The 14,616-nt window shown below is 49.0% G+C and overlaps 3 protein-coding genes across 3 annotated transcripts; all 3 read left to right on the top strand.

Moving 5' to 3' along the window:
* Positions 1-381: 381 nt before the first annotated feature.
* On the top strand, positions 382-660 carry F5147DRAFT_536038 (uncharacterized protein; the record flags this gene model as incomplete). Its single annotated transcript, XM_041430155.1, has 1 exon — positions 382-660. A coding segment is annotated over one exon (279 nt), but the record flags the coding sequence as incomplete, so codon positions are not given.
* A 4,927-nt stretch (positions 661-5,587) lies between these two features.
* On the top strand, positions 5,588-6,954 carry F5147DRAFT_588224 (uncharacterized protein; the record flags this gene model as incomplete). Its single annotated transcript, XM_041432073.1, has 5 exons — positions 5,588-5,779; positions 5,841-5,954; positions 6,007-6,175; positions 6,281-6,526; positions 6,599-6,954. The coding sequence occupies 5 exons, from the start codon at positions 5,588-5,590 to the stop codon at positions 6,952-6,954; spliced, it is 1,077 nt and encodes a 358-aa protein (XP_041285139.1).
* A 3,279-nt stretch (positions 6,955-10,233) lies between these two features.
* On the top strand, positions 10,234-14,457 carry F5147DRAFT_841487 (uncharacterized protein; the record flags this gene model as incomplete). Its single annotated transcript, XM_041444384.1, has 8 exons — positions 10,234-11,271; positions 11,331-11,510; positions 11,570-11,676; positions 11,726-11,882; positions 11,948-12,091; positions 12,153-12,563; positions 12,619-12,763; positions 12,812-14,457. Exons 1-8 carry the CDS (start codon positions 10,396-10,398, stop codon positions 14,455-14,457), a joined length of 3,666 nt encoding a protein of 1,221 aa, XP_041285138.1. The 5' UTR covers positions 10,234-10,395.
* Between the last annotated feature and the right edge of the window lie 159 nt (positions 14,458-14,616).

Here is a 14,616-nt window from a genome sequence, read left to right as displayed (position 1 = left end):
ATCCCCGTGGTACATGCCGAAGGACACATGGTGTACGCATGAATCCAATTTTCAAATCAGCGAACATGGCCTTACCTCAGGGTGCATAAATCTATCGCCGGGGTGGTTCCTGCAAGCTCATCTGGTGCATTGACTTTTGGAACAGAATATTCTTGCCTGATTTCTTCATAGGCTCCACAGTTTCAGCCTGAAGTGTCGGCTACCCTTAAAAGCGACGATGGTGCGGCTTACTGTCGGGCAATGTGCAGACCGGCGGCCCTTGTTGCCGCTGCATTGAGAGTCATGCACTCCGGTCTCTATTGGTCATCATTGACAACACAACTGGGGCTTGGGGTTTGGGCAAGTACTCATCAAACACAGACCATGGGGACTCAGCTCAGAGAATGGGCATCTGTCTTTACCGTCGTCGCCGTTATGTGCAACCAGTATACTCCCTTGCACCGAGATGCTCTATCCCACGCTCAATGGTTTGACATAATGACCAGCGTCGGTGGTTATACATCGGCACAAATGAAGATGCCAAATATTGGCATTGAAATTGCCTATGATGCAGGTGTCATGGCTGGCACCTCGGGAAGAATTGTTAGGCATGGGGTTAACTGGATGAACGGCGATCGAGTTGGCTGGGTGTGGTACATGAGGGATGATATTCATGAATTTGTAGATGTACCTCGAGGTGATTATTCAAGGTACAAATCTGTAGTTACCGATGCGATGGAATTCACATAGAATTGGGGTATATATAGTACATTTGGGGATTTCTTCAAAGTCATTGATCCCTCAGTTCCATACATGCATCGGCGAACTTCTGGACCCATCTATAGATGTATCGGCAATTGTCAATGCCATTCGGCGCCATATCGCTGGTTTAAGTTTATCAGTGGATGTTGTGCAGCCCACTGGGCCTGCCTGTTAATCCCGTTAGCCAAGACTGGGCCCGTTCTGCTCGTTAGATGTGATATGGGCCCACCCCTGATTTAAGATGTTTCCCCTGGGCCTGTGTGCTGATTTGGCTTACCCGGGGTGGGCCCATTGCATCGACCTGGCGTCATTGGGCCCACCCGGCCACTGCTATACAGGGCGTAGGCCTGACGGTATACACTCCAGACACCTCCGTGCCCGTGCGTCTGCCTAATGTCCCTTGGGGTTTCATTATGATTATGCGGGCCCATGAGCTCCGAGATAGAGAGCTGGGCCCAGCGGTGTTCATGAATGTGGTGCTCCAGGCCCACCCATCCGCCACACATACGGGGCCTGGGCCTATTCAATTTCAGGAGACCCGATATGGGCTCCCTCGGGCACCTTATCGCCATGGCCCCAGCTCAGCCACATATAAAGAAGTATCTGCTTGGGCCCACCACTCCATACATCCCACCAACAATGAGCCCATTGCTTTATTCTGCCTACCGTGTGGGCCCACCAGCTGCATCAAAGCATATTGGTAGGACCCGCCGGACTACATCGCCGGTGCGCTGAGTGATCTCCGCCGGCCGTTGATTACTTTTGCACGTCCGGTAGTCCGCTACATACGCCGGTGGTCGTTGACCTTATGATCCACCATCATTTCATCACCACTACATTCGCCGGTGGTGGTATTTCCACTCACTGGTTTACTTTTACATTCGCCAGAATGCCTCATTTTTTTGGCCGCTGGCAATTCATCGGCGCCAGTATTCCAGCCATCTCGGAAACTCATGGGCCCACTTGGAATTGTTGAATCATCCCTGTTCCTCATTACTGCGAGCCCAGCTGTAAACACAGTCTACTTCATCCAGACCCCTGTCAGCCCACTGCAATGTTTCGAAGAATATTGGCAGTGGGCCTGCCCATAACAATATGGTACACAGCACTGCCGGGCCCACCCATGTACACCGACATACACTCATAAAGTGGGCCCATGGTGGGCTGGCCCATGTCACATGGAGAAAATGTCAAGGTGGGCTGGCCAGTAAGTAAGGTGATATGTCACTGTATTATGTGCATGAGTCCCCTGCCACCAGAACAGCCCTCTGCCACTGCACGGCTATAGACGATACTGGAGCCTCACCACCTCTATGACGATAGACGACGATAGATGATGATAGAAGATAAGCGGCAACTGCCGGCTTAGATAAGCGGTCTGGACCGCATATGACGACACATGACGACATAGGTCTAGAAGACCTATTTATGTTATCAAGATAGAAGGCAAGCCTCGTGTTGCCTCATGCACTGATAGAAGGATGCCTCATGGATCCTATCTACGATAGAAGCCCGCCTCATGGACGCTATCTCTGACTCATGTAGATAAGCAGATTAGAACCCAGCTTTAGGCTGAGCTTAGATATGAAGATTAGCCTTATATAAGGTCGAAGATTAAAGTAGACGTTCCTTACTTTAATCTTACTAGGTTTACCCTTGAACTCCTTGTCCCGCTAAAGCTACCTGCTTGACATCGACTCGTACCTTCAGTGACGCCTCTCACTGTCTGTAAACCGCTATCATCTCAGCGTAACCCCTCGTTAAACCACCACAAGCTACATTCAAGTATGCAACCTTTGCTTGTCTGTAAAGGCCGACGACTCTCAGCACTCGGTACCACTGTCGTGGTTGTCGCTGTTTAGATCATCCTAGTCACACACGACCGTGTGTCGTAACAGGCGGGACCCTGCATGGGCGCACCACTGCTGACTTCCCCTGGAAAACACTCCCCAAAGAATTAGCTCATCTTGGGTATGTCCTTGTTAATTACCCTGAAGAGACTTTGATGCCCAGCGAGCTGTGACCAACTCTCTCTCAAAGCAAAGGCATCCATGACCTGACCCAACAACATTGCGTCAATCTTGTCAATTGTCTCAAGGCAGGCACCCTCACCATCCGAGCAGTTACAAGTGATGCTGCCCATACACGGCTCACCACCTCCAAAGACCCTGTTGTCATTGGGGACACCCCCTTGGCTTGCTCCACGCACTCCCGTGGGCGATGTGTTTTCGCTGATGGCCGCATTGACCGAAAAGGTCTTCCCCATTGTCATGTCCCTTCTTCTTCACCCGCCTCTTCTATCCAAGATCAGCCTCACTTACACACCTCTTCTTGTCATGCCCAAGTCATTGTGGAAATCACGCGGCCGCCACCTCGGCCAGCTTCTCGAGCACTCCACAAACCATCTACTACCTCTGCAAGAGATCTTATCCCAGCCATCGCTTCTATCCAGGGAGAATCCAGCTCTGAAGATGTTAGTACTAACGATGAAGATGATTATGAGGACAAGGATTCCCAAGTTAGTGAGACTGTTGTTCGTCCTGCGAAACACCTTAGACATCGGTAATACTAAACGTAAATAGTATATGTATGTAGCTCAAGAAAATCAGTGCTTGAGCTTCTGATCTAATTTTGTCCTCCCATTGACATGAAGTAAAGTTTCAGCATCATTATTTTCTCAATGCAATATTTAGTAACGAAAGTTCTTTCATTCAGAGCTCTCCGGAGCCTCTAAGAGGCCCACATTTCGCCCTCTACACCCTCCTCACCACTCTTGGGCCCTCATAATGTCTTGTACGTTGATTTTTGCTTGTGTATTTTTGCCTGTTGTCAACGTGATCTTTAGTAATCAATTTACTCTCATTCTGAGCCCTTGCTGAAGCCTCCAAAAGGCCTACAATTCGCCCTCTACACCCTCCTCAGCCAATACTCTTGGATCTTTGTAATATCCTGTACATTTATTTGTACTTCTATATTTCTGCTCGTTGCCAACGTGATGTTTAGTAATCAATTCTGAGTCCTCTCTGGAGGCTCCAAAAGGCCTAGAATTCGCCTTCTACACCCTCCTCAGCTACCACTCTCGAACCATTGTGATGTCTCATACATTTATTTTCGCTTCTGCCCATTGTTCTAACTTGTTTGGTCTGAATAAAATTAAAATCAGGCCGCTCATAAGTATCAGGCTTCATGCGGGTGCTTCATGCCCTGTTTTTTTTTTCACCCACCTTCCGGATTCCCAGTCGCTTACCTAGTGTTTTGTGCATCCATTCAAAATTTTGCCCTCTCAACCAGGTAAGCAATGCCCTCTCAGTTCTCATTTGCACGAGGCCTATACTTACGATGCACTTGAATATCAGTCTAACTTGTGTTACTTGCATTAGTAATATGTTCTTGTGTACTATTGGTGAGCAACAACTTCATGGTCATGTTGACCTCAGCTTATGTGCATCTACTTTTCGTAGATCACCTACTCATTTGGATCAGCAAGTCAGGTAAGTGTTTTCTTCATTACATGTCATTTTTTCTGATCTTGTGCGAAGGCCATGATGCTTAATCTATCAGATTACTACTCTGACCCTCCCGACGACCAGGTGTCCTCACCTCCCCCATACCTTCCTGCATCATCGCCTGCTACTATGGGTTCTGGATATACGCAGGAAGAATATGCGCAGGAAGAATATCTTCGGGAACAGTTTGGAGGTGGTCGATATAGGGATATGCCAACAGAACTCACTCCATCAAGACTGCATAGCACCATCAAGCCAACATCGCGGGATGTTGGTATTGCAAGGGATGCTGCTATTCGACGTCAAGCAGCTTGCGCCTCCAGTGACCAGACTGCTAATGGCTTGTTGCTAGTAAGTCTTCATCAAAAACTTTTCTGCCATACTTCTGACCTTACTTTTGCTACTAGATTCCATTCACTCTGCTGAAAATAGCTGTCACAATACTCCTTTGGTTGAGGATGCACCTGTGCAGTGTTCTGTGCAGGTGCAAGATCTATTTGCCAACACTTTGGCACCCACTGGCCAGCAGCCGGCTATGCCTCAAAATACAGATGTTTTCCACCAGCAGCCCCAGTATAGCACTCCAAATTCAGACTCCATGGCTCCATACAACCTCACAATACCGTCCAGAGCCCGGCCTTTGTGGTCTGTGCTGTCACCTCTGATGCAACATGAGGCTCCCAGCACCTCTCCCAGCCCTCTGGCTTCCTATTCTCAGTTACCAACATCGCCTCTTCTCATGCCTGCACTTGCAGGTCCAAGCTCTCAGGGAGGTCTGCAACCTCAAGTGAAAAATGCCGTGAATATGTGTGGGCCGGATGGGCCCTGGAATTTTTTGTCCATAGCGCCAGTAAACTCCTTGCCAGCTCAAGGAGCTGTGCCAAGAACACATATTATCCTGCCAACTCCCATCAAGCCTGCAGAACTTTTGGCTCCATCTGCTGCCAGTGGGTCAGGTCAGCATGCAGTCATGTTCAGTACATCAACCACTGGAGGATCTCATATCGAGTCCGATTTCATGATGGACGATGATGGTGCACCTGTTGGTGGTTGACGTTCAGCAGAGACAAACTCCACACTTGATGAGGGTTTTGCTGTATTGGATACCATCGTCATTAACACTGCAAAAAATACGAACATGCCTTCCTACCAGGTAATCAATCTGTGGATGAAGAGTCGAGGTCGAGTGATCAACTCTACCAACTACTGGAACCTTTATGCGGGGTACTTCAAGGACCGCATGCGCCAGGAACTTGCAAGGCTCGGTGAAGATGCTCCTCCCCAGGATGCTTCGATGACACCTAGTAAGTGGTCCATTTATTCTGTGCGCTGTTTGCTCAATGCTGATCATTGATTTGATAGGTGCCGGTGTTCGTTGTCGGTGCTACGAGCTCTTCAAGAAAACCTACCCCGATTCTTATCAGGACATCCTCGATACCTACAAGGAACTCAACATGCTGTCCGATGCTCCTCAAACGATTGCGCAGCGCACGCAAACATTCCAGAAGCTCTACAGGAGGGTAGGAAGTATTGTGAGTGATCTCATTCTGATTTCATAATATTTTCTTGACGAGCTGGATGTTCTATTTGCAGCTTGATGGAGCTGCAGCCAGGCAAGGTTTTGAGGCCGCTCTCATTATGTGTGGTAATATCGTCAATGAAGACTCATCACTTGGCCATGTTCACATGACACCCGGTGCTGGTGGCGTAAGTGTTGCCCACCTCGAAATCTTCTCATATTTATTAATACCCTCCGTAGTTCTTTGAGAAGCGCTGCCGAGCCAGTAATGATGCCATCATTGGGCATATGAAAGCCCATGTATACAACACCACCTCGCTTGCTGCTGTGGAACAGGCCTTCAAGGCCACCGAAGGCGATCGAGAGCAGGCACCAATAGAGGTCTTGGATGTGAGCTCATCTGAGGCAGGTGAAGAGAAAGATGCATTGAAGTTGCTCAAGGCTGGGCTAATCAAACAAGTTGGTTCGTAGCACGTCACATCTCACAGTGAGATTCTGACATTTTTTTCTTCAGCAGACCTTGGTGGCAAGTTCGCAGATAGACCCTTCCCATGGATCTTGATGGCCAGTTCACTCACAAATGATCATCTACGCATCGAGGGGTATCCCGCGCACTTGAGTTTGATGCCAGGAGAGTCTCACAATACTAATTCACGAAGTAAAGGTGTTGCAGGACTTACACAACATGAGGTCAATGTGCTCGCTCATGCATTGAAGGCGAAGACAATGCGTGTTGTCAAAGTAACAAATGCTACCAAAGGTATGTGCCAATATTTTTGTGGGATTGCTTTAGCTCATAATGACTTGACAGCTGCTATCATAGCCTCCAAAGAGCCTGTCATCATTGGCGAGGCACCTCCTGTAGGCTCTCCCTTTCCAAATACGAGGCGGATGTTTGTCAACGGAACTTTTGATTATAATGGCCCTCCACGCCTTCAATCCAGCTCTGCCGCAACCAGGAAGAAGAAGCCAAAGGTCGCCTCATCATCTCGCACCCAGGATGATGATGGAGATGTCGCATCCATGGACTCCACGACTACCATACGTCCCAAATCCAATTTACGTCTCAAAGTAGTTGTACCTCCATCACGTCCCTTCAAGCTTGTGAAGCGCCCCCCCTACCAAACCAGTGCCAACTCCAATACAGGTCTTATCCAGTCCAGATGGTGTCAACGAGCCTGGTGCTGACCATCCCCTCGACATTTCTGATGGCGAATCCCCCAGTGAGGACAATGCGGACCACAATGATTCATCATGCTCACGCAAGCAGAAGTTGCAGGCTAAAGGTGGTATACGAGCTATGAAGAAACATGTGCAATCGATCAAGTTAGAGGAGAAGACAGTTGTTGAGAAGAAACCAAGTGTGAAGGCTGCAGGCAAGGTTCGTGCCAAGGGAGGGCGCTTGTATCCTCTCATTGTAGAATCCTCAGGGGACGAACAGCAACCATCTCCTGGAGCCATGCACCCTGAGACCTCCGAGGCTGTTGATCGTCCGCCCTCTACACAAGTCACGGAAGCACCTATTCTTTCAGTGGTGCCGTCTTCCCCACTCAAATCAGATCATCATGTGGGTCCTACAGAAGATAATGGGCAGTCTGTCCATGTCCCAGATGTCCCTCTTCCGCTACCTCAAAATCCATCATGTGCACCAAAGTTGGAGGACACTCGTCTCAGTCCCTCCCTTTCTGGCCATGATGCACCAGACCCTCGTGATCGTGATCCTAATAGAGCACACTCACATGAGCCCCACGACAATCAGTATCCTCCCAATCGTGGTCACTCCAGGGAGCCTCATCATGTGAGTGACTTCCGCGACCTCCCACTCAATAACGCCCGTGACCTGTGCCCTCATCGAGACAACTCTCCTGCATTGCGTGATGACCGTCACTACCCCAGTGATGAGCAACATGGTGGGTACATGTACCACGAGGAGGCAGACCGGCAGGCATATGCCAGGCGACCACGACTCGAAGGTGACTACCCTTATCCAAGGGAGTATTCATATTATGGCGACCGTGGTGAAACATACCCACCAGGATATGCATATCCTGCTCACCACGAGAGCACAGGCTATCGTGATGCCACCGGGTATTGTTACAGGGATCTGTAACACCTACTAGAGCCCCAGCTCTCCCTACACCTGCCCCCGCTCTGCTAGACTCCCCGCGCGGCGGTGCGCCGCCTGCGCCTAGAAAGACAGCGGTCTGGACCGCTATGACCCCGCCCCTGGCGCTATGACCCCGCCCCTGGCCTAGACGGCCTTGTACCTGATCCATGGAGGCTGTACGCCTCATGGTCACCCTAGATCAGCGCATGCATAACGCATGTCGCTTCATGAAGATCCGGAGCGCGCTTGGCGCTTCCTGTACCTATGCGCAGCTGCCCTTGGCGCAGCATGCTTGATCAGAGGTTAAGCCTCATGTATGCTATCTGAACCTCATGTCTTGTTATCATAGATTTACGATATACTATTGATTACAGACTGAGCTAGAATACTTGTAGTACTTCCCTATAAGTAGACACAGATTATTGTACTTAGACTTTACTTTAATCTACTAGGTTCATCCCCAGAACTTGCTCATCTAAGCCTACCAGCTTCCTTGTGTGAGACCGCACTTCTAAGTCGCCCCCATACGACTTAGCACGTATCCGCTAGCCCTGCATCTCGACGAGCGCCGTCTTACCGAGATCGCCGGAGGAATCCTTGACGTTCCGTCAAGGCCAGACCACGCTCAGCTTCAGTAGACTCACTCGAGTCATCGCTGAGAAGACCTATCCTAGTTCGCACACGCCGACCTACAGTCTACGTAACAGGTATAGGCGACCGTACTATCATGAGGCTCGATACCCAGATCGTGAGCTTCTTGATGATTGCGTGCGTGGACCTCCCCTGCCAGACATGCGTGGAGAATACTTGTATCCAAGCGGTCGCGAGGGTCATGCTGGCTATGAGCGCACATATCAGTGTCAGCCTCCTTGAGCAAATGAAACTCGAGGGAGTCGGAGTCCCATTACCAATGTGCCACTCACCCTGCCTGCGGCAGAGCAGGAAAAGCATGAAGGAGCAACCATGCCAAGGTAAATGCAAGGTGTCTCTCATGCTAGTATGAACTTTTTTGCTTCTCTAATACTGTTTGGGCCTGGTCTTCCCTTGTACATAAGTCACTACTCGCCTTCCTGCCTATCATGGACGATCCATCTGTGTTGCTACATCTTGTTTGTGCTACTGTGCACCCTCTTTTATCTCCAATGGACCCTCTTGTACCTTGCGTCCTCTCATACCTTGCATCCTCTTGTACCTCGCATCTCATGTCCTCTTGTACCTCGCGTCTCGTGTACCTCGTGTCCTCTTGTACCTCTTATACCCCATCTAGCGTGTCCTCTCATATCCTCTTGTTTTAACACTATATGACACTTTCAAACCTATTTTTTTCATTGAGTGGCGTGCCAATGTGGGTGCTCGGAATATAGTGCTACAGATAAAATATTCATAAACCAAATTGCATTGTGAATGTAAGAACATGAATACGAGGTGGCAACATATTGAAAGGGTAAGATCTCCATAAACATAATAATGGGGAGGCACGCGAGCCTCAGGAGGAGGAGGACACCTCCCGCAAACGAGGATACCTTGTAGAGGTGTGCAAGAGGTTGCACTGTGCACAACCCTCCCAGGGAGTTTGGTGAGAACCTCTCTGGGAAGGTAGGTCTCAGAGGCCCGCGAGAGAATGAGAGAGCACGTACTATTATTAGAGGGCGGGAGGGGGGGTCTCGGAGACCAGTTTCCCATGACATGGAACCGGGTCTGTCAGACCACGTGCGAATGGTAGGAAAGTGCTGCCAAGGGTGTACAAGCGCTCCGCTCACCTTTGGATGTGATGTTCCGTATGCTGTTGTCTTTTCCTGTTCTCTTGGAAATAGCGTTCCAATGTCTCAGGTGACGTCATACTCCTGAATGAAAGCGCGGTGTATAGCCGTCCCCTTGCAAACGAATAGGTGATGCGCCGCGGGCAATGCTAAATTGCAAAAGCAGGATTAGAGACACAGATAAGTGAAGAACGCACACAAATAGGAGGACTGCCGAGCGCACACGGGTGAGCGCTTGAGCGATTGAAAGTGCATGTGGAGATTAGGTGGAGCACGATGTGCATTGCTTCACATGAAAAATTGACGGTCCTTTGGGTGAGGTTTGCAGTCCAAAGAGGTGGCGAAAGAAATGTGTTCGTCGATCAAACAGTTCTGTCCTTACATCAATATTGAACATGTATGACACGAAGCCTCGAGCCTCTGGTTGAGTAGAACCGTTCGGATAGTTTTCGAAATAGCAATATCATGCTTCTTGAGCGCCTGACTATTTGAGAATTGCAAATTGGTGTCGAATTTCGACCAGCGGTGGTCTGGTATGGCAGCGTACAGAAGAACGACGTCATCATGGGCTTTGAGCGCTTATTTGACTCAACAAAGATGTCCACGTAATGCACCTGAAAGCACGATCCCTACAATCGACAGTAACCCACCCACACAAGAATGGTGCAAGAGGCAGAGCAGGCATCATTATAAGCACCACACCCTAATCGAGCATTTGGAGATCATGAGGACGCGGTACTTGCAGTCGCAGTTTTCCCCGATATGCGACGAATGGTTACAGGCTCGGCAGACAAGACACTTCGTCTTTGGGACCTGAAGGACGGCGTGGTATTGAAGAAAATGGAAGGACATTGCGACTGGGTTGGGGCAGTGGCGATATCACGAGACGGGGAATTAATAGCAAGCGGTGATGAGAAGGGGGTGCTCATCATCTGGGACGGGGACACTGGGGAACCTCTCACCCAATCTTTCCAAGCTCACTCTGGCATTGATTCGTTGGATTTTTCTCCAAATGGTGCGGTGTTGGCTACTGGCGGATGGGACAAAAAAACGAAGCTTTGGAACACAAAAACGTGGCGGTTGCAAGACAAACCTATCGATTGTCATGATTATGTCAACTGCATTCGGTATTCACCATCTGGTATACATCTTGCCATTGCGACACTCGGAGACATTCAAATATGGGATCCCAACACTAGGGATTGCATTAAAATATTTGAGGGTCACGCGGCTCATACATCGATCAATCGAGCAAGCATTAGACCATTCAACAAGTCACTCGCGTGGACGCCTGATGGCAAACGCCTTCTCTCAGCAGGCACAAATGCCGATCCTACTATACGAGAGTGGGACTCAACGAGTTGGGAGCAGGTCCGAGGGAGTCCCTGGAAAGGCCATGATAAGCAAATCTGCGCCATTGCAATCAACTCTGCAGCTACCCTGGCCGCCTCCGCATCGTATGACAATTCTGTCCGCCTTTGGCAACTCTCAGATAGACGAACTATTGCCATATTCCGACACTCTGACTGGATGCGTTGCGTCACTTTCTCCTTGGATGGCGAGTACATTCTTAGTGGAGGAGGGAATAAGAAGATATCAGAGTGGGCAGTACCAGAGGATGTTTTACCTGCTTCCAAGGTGAGTTTTAAGGCTTCACTCGTTATTCTTACAACACGGTGTTAACATGCTTCATGTAGAATATCGCTATAAACACGACAGCCCGCAATGCATGCATATCTGGTGATTTGCTTGTCGCTGAAGACCTACTAACACAAGAGATCGACTCTGATCCCAACAACCATATTTCCTATGCCAACCGCTCATTTGTTATGGCACGAAAGCACGAGTGGGACTATGCGCTTCGTGATGCACTTATGGTGAGATACACTGATTCTTTTCTTAAGAAAGTAACATCCTAACTTTCATGGTGGCATAGTCTATCAGCATTCAGCCCTCCTTCACGGGCTACACCTCTAAAGGCATCGCCCTCTGTGGAAAAAAGCACTTCAAAGACGCAATGAGGGCATTTGATCTCGCATCCATGTTTACCGACAGAGACTCGAAGACCACCCATCGTCTTCTCTTAATTAAGGCATGCTAATCAGTTCTCCCGTACTCCTCAGTACTTCATCAATTTTCAGGCCATCGCATTGTTCAATGCAAATCATTATGAAGATGCAATTCTACGTGTCCAAGAGCTGGCCACCTCTTGTCCCAACGCCGATACTCTTGCATGTGGTATCGTGGAAGTGAGTGTTGATCCAGCCTATACTCATGTGCCGTCGACACTGATTTTTTTAACAACACATATCAGGCGTATCTACGTGTTCAGCTTGGAATCAATGCATTGAACGGCGCGCGTCACACCGAAGCGGCTGACCACTTTACAGCCGCTGTCAAAGTTGGTACTTGTTGGTCTAAATCAGCCCTTTTATCTCAATATATGGACTTTGTGGTGGTACGTCAATATAATGCAACTGAAGATACGTTTTGTCTAATTAAACGTCGTGCTTATGCAGCTCTTCGGATGGGACCTCAAGTCTTTGTGGCAAACGGCAAATGAAAACCTGTGTCACGCGCTCCTTCTTGCAGGTAGACTTCCGGAAGCCGTTGAATCGTACAGATACATGATGGATAGGAGTGATGACACCCCGAAAGCCAGTTGCCTTCGTTGGTCCGCTGGTAAGTCTCATCGTGCCACTCATGCTACATCTTCACCCGCATTTCACTCAGCTTTCGAGAAAAAGTGCAGCGTGCTCTATGCTGCCAACGGAGATGTTGCATTCGCTGCGAGTGACTACGACATGGCTATTCTTCTATATTCGAGGGCGATCGAGCTGGATCCCACAAACGAAACCATATTTGTCAACTGCAGTAAGGCAAAATTGAAACAAGCGTTGTGGGAGGAAGCACTTGTCGACGCGGAAAAGGTTGATGACATCTATCTTTTCATGGTCAATACTTAATTTTGATATACATATGTAGGTCATCGAACTCGACCCATCGTCTTATATCGGATACCAGTTGAAGCACGAAGCGTTTCATGGCGCACGGCGCTATGACGAAGCAATCGAAATCTTCCAAATCATGCTCTCCAAGTTGGATAGTGCTTCCGAGACGCAAATACGAAGTAAGCCCTGACTAATGTATGCATTAAAGTGCTTGACTCTTTCTCCAGAGCTGCGCCAGCAGTATCTCAGCCCACCTGAAGCGGACGGTGCTATACGAAAGAGCATTCACATTCAAATGGAAAACGCCCCACTTCGTCTACTCAACACCTCCACTGGGTACTTGTGCGATCGAGATGCACAAATTGCTTCTTTCAAATCAAGTACAAGGTACAAGGAGCTTTTGTTATTGACAATGAAACATAAAGACCTTCGCATGGAACGCATCAAAAAATCAGTTACAATGTACTTCCGCTGTGTCATGCTATCTCATAGATGGGAAGAGAAGGAGCCCCTGCTGTACGACATCCAGGAGAAGGTCGTGTATAAATTGAATCCAGTTGGAGGCATCGTGAAGTTGCAGTCATTCTGCAAAGTTGCTCGCAAGGCGGGTTATCGCTGGGCATGGGTTGACACATGTTGCATCGACCAAAATAACAACGTCGAACTCCAGAAATCACTCAATTCCATGTTTTCCTGGTATCGCCAATCAGCGCTCACTATCGTTTACCTGTCGGATATTCCGCCTTTGTCAAAGTCTGGCGCACTGGCAAAGAGCGCTTGGAACACGCGGGGATGGACCGTTCCGGAATTCCTTGCACCCAAAGTTCTTCTTTTCTACCAATCAGATTGGACCATATATCTAGACGACCCCTCTTCTAATCACAAGGAGTCTGTTGCAATCATGCAGGAGTTGGGGGATGCGACGGGCATAGATTCACAGGCCCTCGTCGCCTTCCGCCCGGGGATGAGAGGAGCACGAGAGAAACTCCGATGGGCGTCGACACGCACCACTACGTTACAGGAAGACATCGCCTACTCGTTATTTGGCATATTCGGCGTCCACCTACCTATAATCTATGGCGAGATGAAGGAAAACGCACTCGGGCGACTCTTGCAGGAGATCGTGGGACGATCGGGCGACATTACTGCCCTCGATTGGGTTGGAATATCATCTGACTTCAATAGTTGTCTGCCAGCCAACATCACATCGTACGAAGCTCCGCCATGCGTGCTACCATCTCTCTCTGAAGATGACATCCAGGTATCAGTCTCCTCTCTACGAAGTGCTGGGGTCGTAGAGTTGGCTTTGAGAATATACAACACACTCGACAACCTGAGCGCTCCTCGTTTCTCCCACCGCCGACTGCATCTTCCATGTATCGCATTTCCTATCATAGAAGTCGGACGGAGACAAGGTCAAGACCAGGAGACACCCGTATATGAAGTCAAGACAGACGGGCTTGGTGACCTGCTGATCACCACAGAAGACAGGCTGATTCCGTTCTCGTCGACAAGACCCCTGGCCCCTTGGCAGACATTCTTGCTTGTCCGTCCATGGAATCGTGGCCTACTCGAGCTGCCTAATCCTCCAGATGATATACAGAACATGAAAAATTTGGCTGCTCCTAGCTCTCCGTCACTCAATTCGCTCGCCTTTTCTCTTGCAGAAAATGAACTGGTCGATACCGATTCTCATTCGCGAGCATTACGATTGATTGTTCGCCTTGGACAGCCATTCAGCGCATTGTTGTTAGCGCGGCAACACAGCGGAGAATACAAGAGAATCGCCTCGAATCGGGATATCGTTGCGCAAGTTAAAGACATGACTTCTGTTCGTGACATGATTGACATCAGGACACTAGAGATATCGTAGATGTATCAACAGATGCTTTGAGCGATTTTCACTCTTGTATTGACAGTACCTAAGCAGCTTGCGTTTGTCTAAGAGCAACCCATCATTCCAGGCTACAATTGACTTGGGCACGCAGAACTTTCCGAGTGGAACAATCGAGCTATCTCTACAAGAACGATC

Source organism: Suillus discolor, assembly GCF_016758755.1.
Source record: "Suillus discolor strain FC423 chromosome Unknown F5147scaffold_135, whole genome shotgun sequence".
Classification (NCBI taxonomy): domain Eukaryota; kingdom Fungi; phylum Basidiomycota; class Agaricomycetes; order Boletales; family Suillaceae; genus Suillus; species Suillus discolor.
This window is presented reverse-complemented; position numbering and strand designations above follow the sequence as displayed.